The 23020-nt window shown below is 54.6% G+C and overlaps 1 protein-coding gene across 5 annotated transcripts in view; it reads right to left on the bottom strand.

The window, feature by feature from the left end:
• Nucleotides 1-23020, bottom strand: part of EPHA8 (EPH receptor A8) — a 120756-nt gene that overhangs the window by 30770 nt on the left and 66966 nt on the right. For 4 of the 5 annotated variants that reach the window (XM_059716221.1, XM_059716222.1, XM_019495293.2 and 1 more), the window contains one exon: nucleotides 10272-10935. The exons of the other annotated variant lie outside the window; for it this stretch is intronic. In XM_059716221.1, coding sequence (XP_059572204.1) covers nucleotides 10272-10917 — 646 coding nt within the window. In that variant the 5' untranslated portion in view covers nucleotides 10918-10935. The remainder of the gene's footprint in view (nucleotides 1-10271; nucleotides 10936-23020) is intronic. 5 annotated transcript variants of the gene reach the window in all.

The raw sequence follows: 23020 nt of genomic DNA, 5'->3' as shown, positions 1-23020 counted from the left end.
GGGGCTGGAGTGCTAGCAAAAAAAGCCTCAGAGAGTTTATAGGGCATTGCACCGACGTGGCCCTGCACACCTGGCGGATGTGACCCGTCTCCTCCTTTTTACAAAGAATGCTTTAGTTCTCTATTCAACTTCTGCCCATTTCTTTATGCAATTCAATATTTCTTTTTTCCAAAGGAGTGCACATAAATCCCAATTTGTTTCATACTGCTACCTGCTGTCGGCCTCTTCCAGAAGGGGAAGGCTCTTGTTTTCATGCTTTTGCTTAGGGAAAGTAGGGCCTGCGATGCAAGGGTGCTGGGAGTCTGCACTGCCTCCCGGGTGGTGACTTGTTCAGCCCTGCACGTTACAAGCTTCAACTTGAGTTAAAACTGGGCAAAACCAGAGGAAGTGTCTGGTGGAGGGTTGGTCATTGGCATCACTGCCTCTCCCTTGCTTTCCCTCCTTCCTACCAGCCCAACGTGCTGTGCAAACCTGGATGCGGTTAATCAGAGAATCCTAGAAAATGAGGGTTGGAAGGGACCTCAGGAAATCACATCTAGTCCAACCCTAACTAGACCATCCCAGCCAGGGCTTGGTCTAGCAGGGACTTAAAAACCTTCAAGGATGGCGACTCCAGCACCTCTCTGGGTAACCTGTCCTGGCATTAATCTTTGGCAACCCAGAGAGCAGGGACATGTTCATCACCCCCTCGTGCACGGGGGATGAGGCTGGAGCCCTCCGTCTATTAGGCAGCAGCTTCCCTCCTGCATTGCCCTCCAGCCTTTTTTTCCAATGACTATATTAAACGTGAAGGGTAAAGACTCATCCTCAAGAGGCTGATGGGCAAGGGACTAGTGTGGTGGTGGTGGTGGGGAATTAGCCTGCTAGGCTAGCAAGTAAGAGAGGGGCGGTTGCAAATCCCCTTAGGGGGAGAGAGGCTAGAAGCTGGCTCCCTAGGGGTCTGCCCTAACTGCCCAGCTCTGAGAGCTAATATATGGGACAACCTTCCTCCTCCATCTTTCTGTGGGGACTTGCACCCAGGTGCACCCACACACGGCCACCTCTGTGCGCTTGGTTAGGAGCCTGGTCCTAGAACGGGCATCAGCACATCTTGCAAACAATGTCTAAAAAGTCACCGCACCCCAGGAGGCAGCGATCTCTGCCTCCCATCGAGGAGGAGCAGTACAACTGCGTATTGCTCACCGTACCCATTTGCTCAACCGGTGTCCTCCATAGTCCTGAGACCAGAACCCCAGAGGCCAGGACGGCTTTTCACTAAGGAAAACCCTGGTTCAAACCCCCTAGATCTGAACTCCCAAATCTAGTTAAGGTCTTCACGTGGCAACAACAAACCTGACTGTCAGATCCGCAGCACGACCCGGGCCCCTTTGCTGAAGGGAACCAGGCATTTGAATCAAACCTGGAGAAATGGTTATTCCAGCACAGCGGAGTCGCACACATAATAAAACCTCCTTCACTCTGCCCCAGATGCATGCCGGTCTCTTGTCAGAAACCTAAACCTAAGTGCAACACGGCAGCCACAAGAAAAGATGCACATGTGGAAATACGTTCTGCTTAATGACTCAAAAGGCCTAAATTGAACTTCACAGCTAAGATGCCCCCAGGTTATCCAGTGCTCCTGTTAAAGAGGAGCCACAGCTCCTTGCATTTAATAGCCATTAAAACTGAGAGTGGTGGGGAAGTTTCTGCATGACTGGGAACAGTCCTGCCACGCAGCAAACACAGTCAAACTGTTGCTAGCCGTTGTTTTTGTCGACTACGGTTCCAGGGGGCTGTCTTGAAATGCAGGCACCTCTGATGCCAAAGGGGATTGCAGAAGCGCAAGTTGAACTCGAAGGCTCGATGTGGGCCAGCTGTATTCAGGCTGTCACGCAAGGGGAAGCAGAATCTCATTTTACTGCCTTAGGGGTGCAAACGCCGTGCAAATGCTGCTTCAATATCTTGCTGGTGATACCCATTTGTTTCTCATGGCCAGAGTACGATTCCTTCAACCGTTCTCTTCCTTGCTTTCCAATAGATCACTGAAGACATAGTTTTAAGTAAATGAGATGGGCCACATCGCTGGATAATTCAATTAAAGGACAGAGTAGCGCTAGCTAAGAACAGGTCCCGCGGAGCCCTGCCTATTTCAAAGTGCACCTGACAAGCTCACGGTGCTGAAGCAGCTGTGCATGCACAGCGCACCCCTCCTGCAATCCAGATGAGATCTTCGGCAAAGCAGGGATCAGGCCCCTGAATTCTTGATTCATCAGATCAGCTGGATTCACTGGCCGTGACACCCCTTAGCTAATGCACAGGGCCTGTACATCTCAGGGATTTTACAAACCTAGGGCTGTCCACCTGCCAAGCCCCTTGGGGCTGCACCAGGCTCACCGCACAGAAACTTCCCCTGGTTCTGCTCCGGTTCCTCATCCTTGGCTCCCCCGCTCCCCTTGCCCAGCTCCTGTTCAGCCCACACCCTTGCCTTGGCCCTCGGCTCTCGGACATCCCTTACTCCTGAACCCGGACACCCACTCCCATTTTGTAATGTGTCCGTCAGCAACACGTAACACGTGCAAGCGCCCGTAGCAGTGTGTAGCAAGGAGGGGTCAGCACTGCTTGCCTGGACTTTACAGCTGACCAAAATGAACATAGCAAGTGGGACCAGCTGGCATATAACAGTCTCCCACTGGTTTGAGATGCTGGGGGTGCCTTGTGGAAAATGGGATTTTGATACCACCCCCAAGCTAGTGGGGGTCAAGGGCAGGGAGAAGGAAGCAGCATCTCACCAGACCCTACATGCCTTTCCCAGTGAAAAGCAGCCCTGGTCACTTCTGAAGCCAGCGATGCAAATAGCTTCCATGGCCAGGCTTGCTTGTCTCCAGTGGGATTACTGGTGGACACCTGTGCCTAGGTTTCAGAGACCATTTGGACATGTCACTGCTCCTGCCTGGCAGACATTTAAAGCCTTGTGAAGAGAATGTTAATAGAAATGTCTCCATCATGCATATAGTTACAAGAGAAACAGCACGCCATGCGGGGTAAGCACGTGGGTGCGGAGCTGAGGGACGTGTGGCAGGTCCCTAGGCCGTGCACCGAACGTACAGCGTGCGTTTTGCAACGTGAAACTCTCACTCCGGTACCTCTTCAAGACTGCACAGTAATGCTAATTTGTCCATCAGACTGAAGGACTTGAGGAAAGACCAGACGCTGCAAAAATTTCCAGCAGAAGACCCTTTAAAAGTTCAAATGAAACTTAACCTTGCATTTTGGAAGGCACGAGGGGTGGGCGTTCTGCTTCGTGTGCATCAGGAAAAAAGCTTCTCCCTTATCTTCTCACAGCCACCTGTCTGGTTGCCTGTCCCCCCATGCGGTGAATGAAGCCGTGGCCCTACAGAGCGCACAGCATGTGCACAGAGAGTCTAGAAGTGGTGACTGTCCTTTGCCCTGAGAAAGGACAGTCTGCAAAATCCGCTGCTATGGCCAGCACGTGCAGAAGTCAGGCCTGAGCTAAAAAGATCATTCCCAACTCAGAGAAATGAATGCCCCTGCAATCTCATCTCTTGTCATTTATACAAAAGCTACCCAGAAAATCAGACTCTGCAATGTCCTAGAAAGGTCCCACAAACCCCAGATGCCCTATGGGGCAGTGCCGGTGCCCTGAACGTGCACCGTGACATTGAAAAAGGACATTCAAGGTTTCTTTGTCACTCCCCCAGGTCAGAAACCGAGCACCTCGTGTCTGTATGCACTCCCCCGCTCACGGGAGCTCCCCCAGGAGAGCTTTCCAAGGCACCACCGTGCTACGCCCGCGCTTGCAACGCTAGCAGGTGCTGCGGCACCTGGAGTAGCGCGGTGGTGCCTTTCCACCACACTGCACAGATCTGGTCCCCCCTCTGCCCCACCATTTGGATCCAACATTGATTTTTCTCTACTGACTTTGTTAAAAACGTCTATGGATTCAAAGCTGTGTTCACAAGCATCTAATTACCAGTCTGGGTATTTTCTCCTCTTAATTAGCAATGCTGTGGTGCTTTAATTGCTCGATTAAGGTTGCCCACAAGGAAGGTTTAAGGTACATTAAATTTGTTGATTGTTTCATCAGCATGAATCCTTCTGACTGGAAAAAATGAACTGGCTTCCACACTGTTAGCCAGACTTCCCAAACCCGTTGCAAACAGCCCCTGCCTGGAGGGGCACTGGAGAGCCCAGCTGGCACTGGGGAAGTCTGGGGACCTGTGCAAGAAGGGCCCGGGGGCTTCCTGAGGCCGGCCGTAAGAGCCTCGCACGCTATCGAGGGAGAAGACATGTCAGGACACCTTCTCTGCCCCCTCCCTTGGAGGGTGAAGGCTTCACATACCATTTCCCAGCCCAGAGTCAGTCCTAATTTGCCAAAGTCCTTCGCTCCGCACGCTCCCGACTCTAACCCGTTCAGCCCTGGTTGCAGCCCTCTGGTAACAGCAACGCACGGGGAATGGTGGCCGCTCTACCTACGAGCACCTGTGTTGAGATGCAAACAAGCTGGCGTGGGTGTGAGCAGAAATATTCATTGACTGCTACGCCTTGCTCATTAGTCTCTGGTCTGAGAGCAGAGACAACGAATGTCATGCATTTTGGGTGAACAATTGGTTCACAACTGATGCCCGACCAGTTCTTGGCTGAAATGCGCATCTCCAAACTCCCCAGCGCAAAGGCAGCGAGAAAAAAAATTCAGTTGCGGAAACTGGAGAAAGCCAATAAAACAGCACTACTCCCAATGTTATTCCCCGTGCATAGGGCGACTAGCTCCAATCCTGAAGGCTTCACATCTTGTGCCCCTCTTTCTTCTGCTTTGTCCTCTCCTATTTATGTGTTTAAACGGACACTTCCCCACGGACGCTGGGGAGCCGGGCACTTCCACGGCTAGTGTGCTGCCTGAATAAATGGATTTGTGTTAGCTCCTAGACTGCGGGGCCTCTGATTTGCAGTCATCTGACTATATTCCCAGCAGACAGAACTGATTATCTACATGAGCATAACTCACTATCAGCTAAACAGATTTTAACCCAACTTTCCAGAATAGCTCATTTATAGTTTGTGACCAGCCACAACAAAAACCCCAAAACAGGCCCCACTGTTATTCCTGAGAAAGGCATGAACCACAGGGAAGAGAACTGGGGATGGACTGGGCCCGTCCACCCTAGCGACAGCGCTCGCCGCCCCTCTGCACGCGTGTCCGGGCTCTGCACGGTCGTGACTTGAATGTGCATCCTCCCTCGACGGGTAAAGCAGCCCAACATCATCGCCAGGTTATTCTCAACCTGTGTGAGGAGCCCATACTGCTCCTGACACATCCTGGCTCTGGCCCTGGCTCGACCTCGCTCCATCTCGCAGGGAGGGATGCTTTCTTGCCACGGATCCTGTGTCTGGTACTGCTAGAAGACCCCAAGAGCGGCCCTTTACTCCCACCTGACATACGGGGGTGGGAGCTCTTCCTCTCCAATGCTCCCGCTGCTAAAGGGAACCCAAAACCTGGACTCCGAGGGAGAGAGAAGAAAGCTGTTCGGGTGGCCTGGGGAACGGCACGTTATATGCCCAAAAGCTCACCCAGCATCTCTCCCAGCTCCAGAGTTGGCCCAATAAAAGCTGTTACCAAACAAATCCTGCTTCTTCTGATTTCTGGCAGCTGTCAGAGTTAATCGTGCAGCGAGTCCCACTTTCTTATTTCTCACAAAAGGTTCAGGAGACCGAACTGACCGGGCTGCACCAGAGACACAAGGGAGAGGCTGCCATTTGGGTGCCTTGTGCTGCCGGAGCTACTCCAAGGGAGAGAGCTCAGTCTCGCGTTTTAATGTTTTATGTACACCTCTCTTGCTTACAACTAGGCCAGTCACATATTCCAGACAGCTGCTAACACCCTGACCGTCACCACCCCCACCTAGTCCCTCCTTTCATTTTAAACCAAGCACTTGAGAAGCTCAGCAGGCTTAGACCCACCTCACGGTAACCAGGTCCTGGTGCAGAGCACTCGCTGCCGTTACACACGGCAAAGACAAGACTCTTGGCTGGCACTGGGCTCCTTCCTGATCAGCAAAGTCACCCGTTTTTGGTCGTCTACATGACATTTTTGACACTTTCCGGCAGGAATTTTATTCCTGTCGGCAACAAGGGAGTCACAGACTGGGCATGCACCGCACATCTGCCCAGCTGCATACAGCCAACGGGGGGGCGCATGGCATCCAATGCCCAGATACAAAGTCAGTACTGATGGTTTTATATGTAGATGGTTTGATGCTTCCTTGCTGCTTTCATCTCAACAGTATGACAGAAATGTGAGAGGCCATAGTGAGAGGTCAAGAGAATAGCAGGGGTGGAGATGGGCTTTGCTGCTCGGGAGCTGAGCTCGCCTGGTTTGGGACAGGGACTCCTAAGAGGCAACGTGGGAGAGGTCTCAAAACGGACTTTGTCACCAATGAGAAACCACACGCGCCGCTTCCCAGAGCGCTGGACCGGGCAAGCACCAACCACCGCGCAAAGGCAGAGATGTGCTCTTCACACTCAGCCTGGCCTTCACTGGTGTCTGTGGCCAAGTTCCCACTGAAGCCCATGACAAACTCCCATTGCCTGGGGAGGCAAGGGTATGTAACAGCACGAGGCAATCAACGGGCGGTCACAATGGCTTTCAGCAGCAAGGCAGCACCTCCAGCAGCGACCTGTGCCGTATGTCCGTGGGAGCTGGAGGGCAGGTGTGTGCTGGGGCCTGGGGACTACACCGGTCCTGGGCCCCCCCTTCCCAGATGCCACTGCCGAGCCCTTCCCACCCCCCGGGGCTGAAAGGCTCCTGCAGGCTTTGGCCATGATCCGCTTTCCTAAACTGTCTTCCATCACTTTGTCAGGTACTTAGAAAAAATGAACATTAAAAATGGGGAAAAAACACCCTCCACTATTCAAACATCTTTAGCTTTGATAAATAAGGCGTCTGGCTGTGAAGGCAAAAGGAAATTAATTTGGAATCGCATTTTAAACACTGCCATAAAGGCAAAGTATCTCCTCTTTAATTTTTTTTCCCCAACCAAAAATGAATTTCCTTGATATTTATAGAAAGATTATTAGGGCCACAAGGAGTGATTTATATCGTCTCATCCCAGTGACGGAGAATGAAAAATTACTGGGACAACAGCCACTGGAGTCTTGCTCTTGTCCGCCTGACAATTAAAACGGCTAATTTCCAATTCCGACAGATCCACTCGGGTTATAAATCTTTCCAGAAAGGCACTTTTCACGATGAAAAATGAATTCAGTACCGATCAAGCACAAGAAGCGTAGGTCCAGAGATTTGTATCTGTTTGCTTTCGTGTGTAAATATATACTCTGGCTACACACCCACCCGCCGCAGCAGACACCGGTACTGGCTTGAACGACCACCTGATCGACGAACTTACTGCCCATACTCCCCATGCACTGCAATATTAACTTGCCCGGTGCTCTTTCATGATGAGGGGGGCGAGCAAGGGGGTGGGCTTTGATCCCTCTATTTGGGAGGTCGTCAGGGTGCGCCATCACATTTCAGACTCAAATAGCCTTTGGAGCCATGTTCTGCACGTCTACATCTTTGTCATAAACTGTCTCCGTCTCGCCAGCTAAATATTAAACTTGGGTGTTCATCCAGAGGGCAATAAATGAAGTGATGGCAGGGTTTCCTTTCTGGGAGCCCCATGCAGAGGGTTTGCGTGGGGTTATCATTTCTTACAAGACAACCGGACTAACACGTCATTATAATGCAGTAGGAGCCGCCTCCTACGACTACAGTTTGCAATGACGCACCGTCACGTCTAACCTGATCACAGAGTTTCTGGGGCTAGCGGGAGGATGCTGACGTTTCGACAGTGAGAGAGGTCCCAAGTCAGAGGTTGGGGAAAGAGTCCAGGAGAAGGAAGGCTGCAAGGGCTGGACAGGGAGACAACCACGACATCCCCTTCAGCAGATGAGCGATTGCTGCTGTGGACCAAGTGCTCCTTGTACAGCTGCTGAGGTCCGGAGTAAAGCGCTCTGACCAGATGTGCGGTCCTGGACAGCCATAAGGACTGCTGGCTGCGCGGACGTAGGGAGTGGGGACAGACTCTCCTACCTCTGCCAAGTTTGGGAGTCTTTGCTGGTCCCTGCAGCCTGGGCCTTGCTTCAAGGACCACGTGCCCAGGTACGGACCTGACACTGGAGCTGCGCTGCCTGCTTTCCGTTTGGACCGCCGAGTTATTTTGAGAACAACAGAGACAAAAGCGACCTGCTGACTGCTGCAGTGTTTTCCACACCAGATTTGGCTCCAGGCCCTCTGTGGAGCTCTTCTCTAAAGGCAGTAAAACTCTTTCCCACTCCCGTGAATAAGGCCGAGAACAAATGACTGCATGCGTCCCGGGACATCATTACAGGAGAGGGAGCATCTAAGACACTAGCTCTTACATTGCCCACCCGCCCAGCTCAGTGCAATCCTGGATGCTGTGGGGCAGAGACCAGTCCCAACGGTGCCCGAATCCTTCCCTGCCTGACTTTGGATGTCCTAACCTTGTGTCGAAACCTTGCGAAGATATGCTCTGCTTGCCTCCCCATCCCCTTCAAACAAAGCCTGGCGCTCCTGTTTGCAGTCACAACGCAGCTCCTCTAAACACCTTTCATGAAGGAACCAAGAGCAAACAAATCTGTGCGGAGGGGTCTCCCGGGGAGCCCGGAGCACCGCGCTCTGTACACAGACGTCCCCCTGCCAGCACACAGCCCGTTACACAGCTGCTGCTGGCCACCCGCCTTCCTTATCGCAGTTTGTACAGTTGGCAGCCTGAACCCCTTCCCAGCGCGCGGGGGCTCTCCGGGAAGTCTCCTCCGCCTGCACCCGCCAGAACGGGGGCTGAAACAGCAGCCCAAGGGGGTGACGGACCAAGGTGATAACCTTGTTTTGTAAATCTCAGCGTCTCGCTTTTGTTTCCTTTGCATCCGTCTCTGCCGGAGAGGAGCGAGTCACGCGGCACCTCGGAGAGTCCAGGCATGTGACAGGGAGGGCTGTTTTTTTGAGAGAGACAGGGGCCCAAGTGCTTGTACGCTACTGAACGCACAGGTTTCTTCACCTGGGTTACAAACAATACCGGAAGGGATCTTTGGGACAAGCTCGCAGACCCCAGGAGCCGAATCCTATTTGCTTTATGGCGTGCGCATAGCTGGAGAACTGCAGCTTGGGGCCCGTGTGCAATTCAGATCTGCCCATGCAGGCCTCCCAAACGCACTTTTGTCCACCTCACCTCCAGGAGAAGATCAACCAAGGTCAACAGCGCAGTCTCCGTACTATACCCAGAAAGCAAGTCAGACTGACAGCGGTCCAGGACCCCTGAAGCATCCAGATGTGTTGGAAGGTGTTGGGCAACCCCCCTGCAATGACTTCCCCAGGCAGAGGGGTTTGGAGACAGGGCGGTAGCTGGCTGGGAGTCAACATCAAGAGATGCTTTTCCAAGTAGGGGATGGAAAGCCGCAGACTTAAGCCCATGCAACGCCGTCCCCTCCAGAAGGGAGGCCCTGCCAGCCCCTGCCAGCAATGGCCCCGTCTCCCTGACCTGCCACCTGCACCCCCCAAGCACGTCCCCTGCGCCCACAGGTGACGGCAACTGCAACTGAACCCGACACGACTGAGTGTCCACAGCCCAGAGGATCCCAAGCCCTGAATCTGGTGGCACCTGAAGAGTTCATCTGGATCTTGGCAGGGACTCCTCTCCCAGCATCCTGCCCCCCCAGCTGCTCCACGCAGCAGCTGCCTGTGCCATTTGTGGCCACCCCTGGTCTCGACCCTAAGTCTCCTGTTCTCTACCCACTAGGCTATCCTCTCCCTCCCAGCATGCATACTCCCACAGCAATCCCACGCTTCCATGGGGGCAAAACAGCAGCCCGGACTGTGCATACGTGCCAAAACCTGCAGGTTCGTAGCTGCGCGCATGACCTTCAGGTGCCTGACGTGACGTACAACCTAGCCCCCGGCTGTCACGACCCAGCCTGCTTTCTGTTCACCAAAGGGGAACAGAGGAGTGAGGTTCCCTGTGGTTTATTCAGCTTCCAGTCAAGGCTGCCATGTCTGGGCTGCAAAGGATGCACCAGCACAAACTCCCAGTCCAGGATGTTTTCACATTTCCGGGCACCGCTGCTGCAGAGGAAGCTCCTCTCCCGCTGCGGCCACCTCTGCACCCCCCGCCGCCCCTCGGCCGCCGTTTTGTGAGGTCAGTAATGCACCGGAGCCCGACCCTCCCTGTGAAAGCATAGTTAGGAGGCAGAGAGAGACTTACCCTTGCAGGAATCCCTCTGCTCTTCGAAGCCAGCACTGCACACACACTTCCCAATAGGCACCAGCCATTCCCCCTCTGCACTGCAGTACATCTTGGGGGTGTCTCTCTCCTCCGAGTGCCCCACACACTCGCCCCGCACCTCCACCAGGGAGGAGGAGTCCGCTCCAGTCACCGCCTCGGAAAAGGATGCCAGGTTCCTCACCATGGCCGGGCACTTCTTGTAGTACACCCTGACGGACACGATGGCGATGCAGGCGCCTATATCCTGGAAAGCCAAGTAAAAGCCCCGCTTGCTCAGGGGCCCCACACCCCGCACCTCAGTGTTTAGCTTGAGCCGCCTGACCCCCAGGTCCACACTGGTGAAGCTCTCATCAGCTGCGATGGTATCGATCTTCACAAACTGGCTCTCGCGGGTGCTACTGCCCAGGTCCCGGTCAGACTCCAGGTAATAGAGGTTGAAGGTCTCTTTACAGGTGCCCAGCACCCCCGGCATACTGTTACAGTCCCGCAGGGTAAACTTAATCTCAGCATAAACCCGTCGGGCACCGTCCCGTTGGACCCAACTGGTCCGCAGCCAATTGTTCTGGTTCGGGGTCATGACATTACAGACCTGATAGGTGTGGATGGGGCTGAAAAATTCATCCATTTCATTGATAGAATCCCACTGTGGGACAGAGAGGGGAGAGGTTAGTATTAACATCGTCACCTTGCACACGTCGATAGACTCTCGCAGGGCATGGGGCAAGGGTTAGTGTTGACATGCCCAGCTTCCGCTCAGGGCTGGGATGCTTCTGTCGAAGGGCGTGCGTGGGGAAGAGAGGTTAGCACCAACACCCTCCCACTAAAACAACTGCAGGCTAACGTGCCTGTGCACCACCGAGCGTTGCGAGGGGACTCTCCAAAGTGCCAATGGGCTTTAGGAGTGGAAGAGCCACTGAAATAAAAACCACTGGGATTTCTAAATGCCGAGTTGCCCTGGTTCCTGTGTGTCTGCTGCTCGTTTTTGCCTTTTCAAGCAGTGTTCGCTTCAGCAGAATGGCAGGCATGACTGGGGAGGTGCAGAGGCCCCTGCTACACATTACATCTCTCATGCAATTAATCAGTTAATCATGCAATCAAGTCAGACCAGCCACACGTGCAAAATAAAACCGGCCACAGGTGCACAGTAATTATCACACCATGAACTGGTTAACCACACAATACGTTTAGACCCATCACACAGGCAAAGGAATGATTGCACCATAAAAAGGACGGTCCAGCTATAACCCCCCCCGACCAACTACAAAGTTAGTGCTTGAAAATGGGTGACATCTTTATAGCTGGTTTCTATCTGGCTTTAATTTGAATGTGTGGCTGGGCCCTGGGTGAGAAAATGGTGGTGGCAGAGGGCCAGAGCACCCCCGGCACAAGGTGTCTGTTCCTGCCCCATTGCTCCACAGAATGAGGAGTGTGCATTACTGCACCCATAAGCCAGATTCCTCCTCTCCCATCCGGCAGAGTCTACAAGCCTGCAGGGTTTGGGAGCCAATGCCTAGGGCCACGGTTGCTTTCCATCCCATCTAGCTAAAAGAGCAGGTTCTGGTTTGCTCCCTTGGCAATGGGGAACGGGGAGGCCATAAAGCAGCCAGAGCCACTACAGGAGGGCCCAGGCCCTGGCACCACCTGCAGACCTGAGCTCCAAGAAACCTGCAATAAACCTACCCAGGTTCCTTCGGAGAGACGGGTGTGCTCGGCCCTGTCGATACCCAGTGCAAGGGGCTGCCCTCTCCTCCTCCACCCAGCTCACCCATGTTCTTTTGCTTTCGCCCCTGCTCTCATCTCGTTTCCCAATCCACTTGTCCCCCTCCCCGGCCCCAAGGTGGTCCCAGTGCACCGAGACCACCCCAACGGGGAACCACAGAGGAGCAGCGCAGGGGCCAGGCAACAAGCAAAAGGGCCCAAACACCAACTCCCATCCTGCACTTTGAAACAACTCGGCCCCAGCCCAGGACACCCTCTCCACACGGACAACGGCCCACGCTCGCTCCGTGCCTGGTATCAGAGACCTGGACTTGGCAATGGACCCGTGGCATCGGGCAGAAGTGCCCACACCAGGGGTGGACGTGCACGAGTGAGTCAGGCCATTGGTTATTCTTGCTGGTGCGTGCCCTTGCCTTGTACCGGGACTCGGAGCATTAGCTGCCGACGCTGCCCTGCCACTGCCAATCACGGCTGCGGTGAAGGAAGCAGAGCAGGAAAACAAATCTTTTAGGCAGCATTTCAAGTACGTTACAATAAACCTCTAGCTCTGCTCGAACTTGACACGAGCCTTGTTTCACATTCTGGGGATGACCCACGGTTCATTACAGACACAAACCTGACAACAGCCGAGCGCGCGCGCAGGCCTGATTCGCATTGCACACAGAGGTAGAGCTGGAGACTTTGCTCCAGCGTCCGCGTGAGCGGGTGAGAAATGCAGATCCACGGCAAAAGGGAGCCTGACCCCCGTTCGTGAGAGGGCTGCCGAGGCGACCCCTCCTCCCTGCGCAAGGGCTAGGAATGACTCCAAGGATCAAAGCACCTGGTACTACAGTCACAGCCCCCGCAAATACTTTGTGGATCAAACTCAGGAGACAGGGGAGGATGTAGGGCTCTGAAAAGGGGGCTGCAGATGGTGTGCTGCATCCTCACATACAACACAATGAATGTTTTTCTCCATTTAAGAGAAACTAGGTGGTTTGCTAGTACGCTGGGAGGCTAGAACTACATTATTCAGTTTAAGATAAAGCAAAAACAAAAGATAACTATTGGAATATGCATTTGTTTGTTAGACTGTATGTTAAATTAAACCCCCCCCCACAATAAACTAGGCAAAAATGAGCCAAAGTAGTCAGAAGATATTGTGTCATTAGTCCCACAGTCATTATAGTTAAATGTACATCTTTTATTCAGAGTCATAAAACAGAATCTAGCCTTTTTGCTGGTGCCTCCAATACTTCACTGTCAGTCATTTCTACCCCTGAATTCACAGGACCACAGCTGAGTTAAGGTTTTTAGCTAGAGCTAAAAACAGTCTGCAGGGCTGTGAAATAAAAGAGAGACATTACCCAGAACGGCTAACAGACAGACAGCAAAATTGCAGAAGAAAGGATAGTTTGAAGATCGGAGCACCGTGGCCATTAAGAAGGAGAGAGGGCCGTTAATGCCCGTGGAGCGGAGAGAGATTAACGGGAATCAGGGAGATGACAAGGAGCCCTGAGGTCAGTTGGCTCCCTCAGCCCTGCCTGAATAGAAATGCCGCAGCCCCTCCTAGGCAGCTGGTTTTAAAGTCTGGGTAGACCAGAAATCAAACTGCTTCCGAGACCACAGAGGTCCGACACGGGGGTCGGACTCGATGATCTGTTGAGGTCCCTTCCGACCCTGGCATCTATGACGTGGCCTCGGGGCTCCTACCTGGGTGCCACTCGGCGATGGGGCTTGTGAAAGCATGGCTCTCTCGAGCAGCCCACGGCCTCACGACGTGCACGGGGTGCATTAAGCGACACGGTGCTGCCAGGGTGGCCCAGTGCAATAAAATAATGCACCGCTCTGGCTGCGTGGAGCACCACGCTACACGGGCCATTGCAGCACACGGCACGACAGCACTGCCATGTCGTCCAGCAGCGCTGGGGTGTCCGGCGCACGGCTCAGCACACCACCTGGCTCTCCCGGCCGTACCACTCTGCATCTCCCTGTGCCCATCTGTGTGATGGCGGTGGTGATGGTGTTAAAGCCCTCATCTCAATTAATTGAGCACAAATTAACACAACATCTGCTTTCTGTCGTTTTCCTCCCAAAGCCCCTGTGAAATTAATTGTAATTGGAAGCTGGAAAATACACACAAAATAGTGTCACTGGGGAGTGCAGCAGTGCCAGGCATGTGCCCTGTCCCCGCGCTCGCTGGCAGACGGAGTCGCTGGCTCCCTGCTGTGGGGTGTCAGTGGGAACCACGGCTCTGGGCACACGACCCACAGGGCTCTTTGGGAAAGGCGCACAAACCCGAGAGGCAACTGCATGCAGAGAAATGCCCCGTCTTCCTACTAGTGCCGTTAGCTCTCAACCACAGCCTCCCTGATCCTCGCTGCTGGGCCAAGGCCTCTCCGCAGTGCAGCTGAGAGCCTGCAAATTCAGCTCCTGCCACAGACGTGAGCTGGCAGCCCGGCCTAGCCTCCTTGCTGGTTTCCACCAAGGTCACTGGGCTACAGGGGACTGTCCTTCATCCGATTCCTTGCCATAGGGTCTCCAGCCAATAAGACCATCTACCTGTTTGGATCTTGTCTTGCCTGGCCCCCGTCTCTACCGCGCAGGCTCTCTGGCTCCCAAGACCAATGCAGGGCATGGTGTGGAGCAGAGGGCAGGCCCGCAGCAGCCCCAGACCGGCATTTCCTGATGGCTTGGTGGCACCTTCCTCTTCGAGGTGTCTGACAGCTCCCAAAGCAGCACTTTTACCCTTGACTGCAACGTTGCTGTTGGAAAGCAGAAGGCCTGAGAAGCGCAAGGGGGAGTCTGGCAGGTGGGCTCTCTAGTGCTGCCCTACTTCACGATCCCACTGCCAAGCACAGCCCCTGCAGCCTTCCCTCGTTCATCTGAGCAGGTCTCTTTTCCTAGAGATATTTGCTGATGTGCATCCTGGGCCTCCGGGCTGCCAGTCCATGTGTCCGCTGCTCTCTCCTCTCGCTCAGGGGCTCAGAGCTGTGCAAGTGCTTTCTCCTGCAAGGACTTCTCAAGCTCAAGTTCTCCGGTCCTTTAATGAGCATTAGTCCGTGTACAGAAGGGAAGACAGCATCACGGTGCTCCGGTGGGAGCTGGGAGACGATGAACCGAGTGAGAGCACTGCTTGTCACAGGCCCCTGCAGATTTCAGCATGGCAGCGGGGGCTCTTCTACACTAGTGCCACCGGGATCCCACCCCCTGCACCGACAAGGGATCTCCGGGATCAAGGTAGGATCTTTGCCTTGGGATTCCTGCCACGGGACCCAGTCGCCTGTCCAGGACAAACCCCGTGCGGCTAAAGTCTCTCCTTGATCACGTTTGGACAGAAGGACCCCTGCTCAGGCCTCTGACCGTGGTACTGAAGCGTGGGGTGGGGAGAGCGCTGCACCGAGACCGAGCGCTGCACAGTCTGGGGGAAAGCGCGTCCGGCTGCCCGATGCCTGCAGGACCGGGGCTGCGGCGGCCGTCTTTGTGCACCGTGCATGGAGAGCCGCCCTGCTGCTGGTGCAGGAATCGTCGCCCTGCTACAGCTGGGGTGCAGCGGTGGGGAAGGGGCTGCCCAACTTCCACGCGGACAGGGGACAAATGAGCTGCGGCAGAGAGGGGTGTACTCGTGTGAGCCGTGCCAGCCCTTGCACTGGGTGCAAGACAGCAGACCCCCACCCAGCACTGCACTGCACACGTGGGCAGTCCTTCCCTTCCTCACCGGTGTTGCGAGGCACTTGTAGAGCAGACCCACCGTGCACAGCTCAGCCCTTTTACTGAGCTGCAATGCTACAGTCGTGGGAGGAACGGTCCCGGAGCCAGAACAACCCTCAGTGCTGGCAACAAGGGTGAGGACAGCAGCGAGTGGGTGCACCCAACTGCTGCACATTTGCACGCGGGAGAAAGGTTCAGGATCACGAAGAGGAAAGAGCACGGCCCCATCGCACTCGTATATACATGTTCCAGTCAGTGGCCCGGGGCAGGGCGCATCCCTTCGTTCTGCATTTGGACAGCCCAGTGCTGTGCTCTCCTGGTCCACAACCCTTGGCTGCTAAGGCAGAACAAGCAAGTGACAGCAATGACAACAGCATGCAGGTGCTGTACATCTGGCAGCAAGAGGAGGGCTGCCAGGCTGCAGAAGAGGCCCCGAGGGAGCCATGGATTTCCTATCCTTCAGACCAGAGTCTGCAGATGCCCTAGGCAGGTGTCCCCGTAGAGGGAGGAACTGGCTGGAAAAGGCCCAGCTCAATCCCTCCCTCTAGCAGAGGTCACAGAGTTTGTCCAAGCCAAATATCTTTCCCTACTAACTCATAATAATGACAAGACAATAACGAGAAGACCATCCAACCAGATCAGGACCCGTCTGAGAGGAAGCGGGAGGCATTCGGCGTCACTCAGGTGCCGTGCTCCTGCGGCACCAGCGTGGGGTGAGATCCCCTCTCCCTGGGCCTGCAGAAATGCTCAGCACCTGGAGAGAAGCCCAGGGATCTAGGACTGAAAAGGTTTTTCTGTTTCACCTTCATTACAGGATCTATGGCCTCTTCTTCCCAGGCAGAGGAGTCTCTGACCATCTGCAGATTTGACTTTGAATGGCTGGGGCCTGATGAGGTGGCAATAAGGATCAGCTCAGTAATGAAGGCGCCACACATTCACCTGGCCTCCTCAGCCCCGCTTGTGTCCGCCTGCTCATGGCTGCTGGTTTGAAGTGGCTTTTATTAAATGAAGCTCAGCTCGTCCCCATCACTGCGGTAAGATCCCCTAGTGAGACGAAAATGAGGACATCATAATTAACGTGGCAAGCGCGTGGAGGGGGAGCGAGATTCCATCTGTATTCAGGGACTTGTCTAATAGTTTAAATTAAAGTCAACACAAGTTATAAAAAAAAAAAATTACCAGATTATAAAAGGCGAAAGATGCAAATACCAGATATCCGTGAGGCTGAGCAAGGTCTTAGAAGTCTCCTGGGGCCTGTGCGGAGCAATGGCGTGGGGGGGAAAGAAGTGGAGGGGAACAAAAGCAGGCAAGGAGAAGCAACTTTGTTCACTGGAAGGGCCTGGCATTGCTGCTTTAAATGACAATCCTCCAAACAGCTCCCTTGCCCTGGCTTTGTGGAGCCAGGGATGACAGGCTTCCCGAGCCCGGGGTCATTTGCACAGGGCACACCGAGCCTACCCTCTTTGCCCTGCCCAGCAGCAAGAGGCTTGTGCTCCCCCCAAAAGATCCAGACCTCTCCTCCTTCATGAGTCCAAGTGTGGAGCTGCAACTGCTTCCCAGGGGCCACCATCCCCCAGCACTGCTGTCAATGATGGAGAAAAAAAACCCCATTATTGTAGCAATAAAGCGTTAAATGGGGTTTTTCATAGAGATTATCCCCGTGAAATCAGTCACTGCAATGTCTAACAAGGGATTTGTTAGGCAGTTAACTACCCTGAGCTCTACCTCAGGTCATTAACTGCTGGTACTGACCAGTACCCGGGGAATTAGCAAACAGTGGTGCACCGGCTGAACGAGCACGGCTGGGGGGGCACACGCTTATCTCCTGTACCAGTTTAAATTTGTATCTTCCAACGTGCCTTTCCTATGGATCCGTCTTTAAATAAATGTTAGTTGCACTAGGGCTGTTCTTCTCCTTGTCCTGGCGCCTGGATCCTTCCAGGCAGAAGGCCTCTGTTTTGCAAGAGGCCCAGGTAAATCACACCAGGAGACAAGGATGGGAAGTAACACTCTGTCCCAGGCCAAGGAAGATGCTCCTCTCTCACCGTGTTGCCTAGGGCAGGATCGTCCATGGCTCTGCCACGTGTCCAGACCCCAAGGCTCATGTGTCCAATCTACCAGCAGGGAACCGGTGTCTGAGTCCTCTGCTAAAAGGCTACAAGCAATGCAGCTGGTGTCTCCTGCATTTTGAAGGGGGTTGACAGTGGGTCTGACAGGGGGTGTTGTCCCTGCAGGCAGAAAAGCAATTTTATATTAAGCCTCAGCTCTCAGGAATATTAAGCTGCCCATGCTGAGAGCAGGCGGGATGGTTTGGAGTAGGAACACAGGCTAGGGACTTCTTTCCCTCTACCGTGAGTTCAAAGTCAATGCTGAGCCTCATACAAACGCTTGGAGACTTAGAGCCAGGCTATGTGGGGCACAGACCAACAAGAGTTGGAGCCAAGTCCCGGAGGACTGGAAAAGGGCTAACGTGGTCCCCATTTTCAAAAAGGGGAGGAAGGAGGACCCGGGCAACTATAGGCCAGTCAGTCTCACCTCCATCCTTGGTAAAGTCTTTGAAAAAATTATCAAGGCTCACATTTGTGAGAGCCCGGCAGGGCAAATTATGCTGAGGGGAAACCAGCACGGGTTTGTGGTGGGCAGATCGTGCCTGACCAACCTAGTCTCTTTCTATGACCAGGTTACGAAACGCCTGGACACAGGAGGAGGGGTGGATGTCGTATACTTAGACTTCAGGAAGGCCTTCGATACGGTATCCCACCCCATACTGGTGAACAAGTTAAGAGGCTGTGACTTGGATGACTACACAGTCCGGTGGGTGGCGAATTGGCTGGAGGGTCGCACCCAGAGAGTCGTGGTGGATGGGTCGGTCTCGACCTGGAAGGGTGTGGGCAGTGGGGTCCCGCAGGGCTCGGTCCTTGGACCGATACTCTTTAATGTCTTCATCAGCGACTTGGACGAGGGAGTGAAGTGTACTCTGTCCAAGTTTGCAGATGACACAAAGCTATGGGGAGAAGTGGACACGCCGGAGGGCAGGGAACAGCTGCAGGCAGACCTGGACAGGTTGGACAAGTGGGCAGAAAACAACAGGATGCAGTTCAACAAGGAGAAATGCAAAGTGCTGCACCTAGGGAGGAAAAATGTCCAGCACACCTACAGCCTAGGGAATGACCTGCTGGGTGGCACAGAGGTGGAAAGGGATCTGGGAGTCCTAGTGGACTCCAAGATGAACATGAGCTGGCAGTGTGATGAAGCCATCAGAAAAGCCAATGGCACTTTATCGTGCATCAGCAGATGCATGACGAATAGGTCCAAGGAGGTGATACTTGCCCTCTATCGGGCACTGGTCAGACCGCAGTTGGAGTACTGCGTGCAATTCTGGGCGCCGCACTTCAAGAGGGATGTGGATAACCTGGAGAGGGTCCAGAGAAGGGCCACTCGTATGGTCAAGGGCCTGCAGACCAAGCCCTACGAGGAGAGACTAGAGAAACTGGACCTTTTCAGCCTCCGCAAGAGAAGGTTGAGAGGCGACCTTGTGGCTGCCTATAAGTTCATCACGGGGGCACAGAAGGGAATTGGTGAGGATTTATTCACCAAGGTGCCCCCGGGGGTTACAAGAAACAATGGCCACAAGCTAGCAGAGAGCAGATTTAGACTGGACATAAGGAAGAACTTCTTCACAGTTCGAGTGGCCAAGGTCTGGAACGGGCTCCCAAGGGAGGTGGTGCTCTCCCCTACCCTGGGGGTCTTCAAGAGGAGGTTAGACGAGTATCTAGCTGGGGTCATTTAGACCCAGCACTCTTTCCTGCTTATGCAGGGGGTCGGACTTGATGATCTATTGAGGTCCCTTCCGACCCTAACATCTATGAATCTATGAACATGGAGCAGAGAATGATTCAAACATAGAAAAACCCTCCATGTTTAACTTGGGACGGAGGCGTGTTACACCTGGAGCGGTTTCGCTATGTGCCAGCTGTTCCCACACAGCGATTAGCACATCCCAGCTGTTGCCCTTTTGCCAGGGCTCCGAGCACTCCTGTGTCCACATCTGGATCCAGAGGTGCTATGGTCTAGGGCAGCGGCAGGCAACCTTTTCCGGGATGACCCGCCCCGGGTCAGCATGAGGTGGATGGGTGGGTGCTGGGACCCACTTGATGCCTGCGCTTCTCCCTGCGGCGATGGGGGGAAAGCACCCACAGCCGAACCTCCCTGCCACTGAAAGCCACTGAGGTCTCATGTCCATAGGCTGAATCCAGTGGTCCTGCAGGCCACATCTGGTGCAGAGGCCATCGGTTGCCAAGCCCTGGCCCAGCAGCAGCTGATAGGAAAGCCTGGTTCCTAACAGACAGGCCTTTCCAGGCTTACTCTGCGGAGAAGCCAGGATGTCGCCTTCCAGAAGTGAAGGGCCACGTTAGGAAGACAGTGGGGCGGAAGCAGATGCTATAGCTGATCTGGGGATAGAAACATCCAGATCCCAGGGTTTTCACCCAGGTGCCTTTCATCAGCTTGTTATTCGCAGCAGTAATACACACATACTGCAGAACAAGTCCCCTTCGGGCACAGCCGGCTCGCGTTTGGTCTCCACTGGTTGTTTAAGCAAATTTGGTGCAATTGCACTTGATGCATTTTAATTATTGCAGCGTGAGGAAAAGGTGTTTTTTTGCTAATGGTCTTTGCCGGGAGTCCTCCAGAACAGCTCTTCTTGGGGAGCAGAAAAAGGCCCCGCAGCAGAGCAAGGAGAGAGGTTCAGGGTGTGGAAATCTCCATACCTCCTCTCCCTCCCTCCCAACAGCACAGCCAGAAACGAGAGTGACAGAGAATAAGGCACCTGCCACTTATCGGGACATCCATCTGGAAAACAAACGATTTCTGCCGAGCAACGCACTGCAGGCGCCGCGCTCCTGGCTCCCGAGCCAGCCAGCCGCCCAGATACGATCAAGGCTCTGCACCCGCTCTCAGGACGGGCCCTGCCCTCGCTCAGCATCCACCCCGAAAAGCGAACGACGGTAATCTCTGCATTTCCCCAGCAACTCGCAACGCTTTGCAAACATTAATTGACTCGGGCCTGCAGCCTGCCTGAGGCGGAGCGGACAAGTATCCCGAGCCCCGCTGCACGGAAAGGGATCAAGAGGTGAAGCATTTTGACTGAGGGTGAGTGGCAAAGCTGGGATCACCTGCTCTCAGCGCTAGACTGTGCTCCTCTCTGGGGGCCACGTACATGCACCCGTGGTAAAGTGGAGGGAGGTTGCCCAGCAAGACGTCCTCACTGCATGTCATCCAAGCACCTGCCCCTCACAGGTGGTGGGTCAGTGGGGACATTACAGAGAGCAACTTCCCACTTTCCCCCAGACAGACCATTGCATGGCGAGGGATCCAGCACTCTGCAGTTGGGAACAAGGCAGACCGGGCCTGAGCTGATGGCCTGGGAAGGAGCACAATCCCATTGGGCATGCTCGGGGCGTAACAAAGCTATTAGCACAGTCGCACGCATCCGACATGGCAGCATCTCCGTGCATTGTGCCCTGGGGCCCGAGGGGGAGGCTGCTGTCAGGCCCCACAGGACCTGGCAGGCGGGCTGCAGAGGAGGTCACGGGGAGCGTGGGAGACTGCTGCGCCCCGCTCAGGGCGCTCCCATCATCGTTAGCATCACAGAAATCATGCACCCTTGTTAGATACGTGGCGCCTGAACACAATCGTTTCCTGTTGGACTCAGTAAATCAAAGCCGGCGGTACAATAATTATTAATAACATGTTGACTCATCTCATCAGCGTTAATTAGTCAGTGGAAAGACAATGTGCAGAGGGATGGAGTGCGGGGGTGGGGACGACTCTCTGATTTGACAGGTCAAATGCCATGTGGGCCAAGAGGAGGGAAGGGTGAAGGGGGCACGGGGCGCTTTCCTGGAGGGGGCTGGCATCGGATGAAGGGGTCTGCTCAACGCAGGTGGGGCCTTTAATTACAATGCAAAGGGCAGCGCCACTGCGAATCTCTTGGGAGCACTTTGAAGTCATCATTAAGAGGAGCTGAGCCTGGAGGGGGGCAGAGCTGCTCTCCGTGACCCTTCCCCACTTTGGACTTGTCAAGCAAGTGGAGGGCGATGAGCCACATTTAAATGCTGGCTGGATTGTGACAGGCAACACCCAGGAGTTGCTCATCCAGAGGAACGTCCAGCTGTGCCACACACCCCCTGCCCTCCTCGGGGTTGGAAGAGCTCACAGCTGGAGTGACCTGGCCTGAGGGCAGTGACCCCACGGGCAGCTTCTGAGCCTCAGCCCCACCACCTGCAGGCAGACGCTCCCAGCAGAAGGAAGAAGGCGGGTGGAGGATGGAGGCAGCTGTCTGCAAGGGGAAGGGGAGTACTGTGCAGTACGTTGGGGCCAGGGGTGTCTTGGGACCCGTTGTTTGAGGTGCAGGGCGGCCGAGCGGTTAAGGGGATGTGTGACGGGCTGCAGGCATGAGCTCAAGTCCTGCTCTGCACTTGAACTGAAGGCTCCCCCTACGTGGGGAGGCACATTTGGACTGGGAGGTCCAAGGCGGTCAGATGGGATGCTAGCCACGTCCCTCTGCTACGTGCTGCCAGCTGCCGGGGCTGGCGCAAGTTACCCACGCTAGCCCAACAGGGCGAAGGCTCAGGGGTGGAGGTGGGGGGCATTTTGACTTTTATCCTGGCAAAGGTACCTTGAGCTTGGGCTATTAGACGGCTGCACCCCCACCGCCACAGGTCTCTCCGGGTTGCAGCATCACCCTGCACCGGTCTCAGCCTGAGTTTGGAGATGCAAGGATCCTCTCGCACTACAACTTCAATCCTGGCACCAAGTCTGTTCTGCATGAACCACGGCTCCTAGGCAGGTGAATCAGTCACAGATTCCTGCCAGGGGATGGCATTGCTCTGACCACGGCTCCTGGATCAGCGCGTCCTCTCGAGCTCTGCCTGCTGCACAGCTCAGCGCCTCATTTTCCTCATGCCCCTGCTGCTATAGCCCCCTGCTCATGCCAAGCGGCTGGTGGACTCCCCTTGGCAGGTGTGTTCCTGATGTGCTAGGAAAGCTCAGAGCACAAGTCTTGGATGTGGCATCAGTTGGGTACCACATCACCCATCAGGTTCAGCCTCAGGAGGAGGCAAAACTCCCTGGGACATGGAGAAACATTAGCCGTTTGGTGCTCAGAAGCGGGACAGCCCTGATTCGGGTCTGCCCTTTCTCTATCCATCAGCACCTCCTCCAAGTACATTCGGGATGAACGTGAGCACGACTGCCGCACTGCGCGCTGGACTTGGTGCGTTGGTTGTCTCGGGCACACCCCGATCAGTCCACCTGGG

Source organism: Alligator mississippiensis, chromosome 13 (genome assembly GCF_030867095.1).
Source record: "Alligator mississippiensis isolate rAllMis1 chromosome 13, rAllMis1, whole genome shotgun sequence".
Taxonomy (NCBI): domain Eukaryota; kingdom Metazoa; phylum Chordata; order Crocodylia; family Alligatoridae; genus Alligator; species Alligator mississippiensis.
This window is presented reverse-complemented; position numbering and strand designations above follow the sequence as displayed.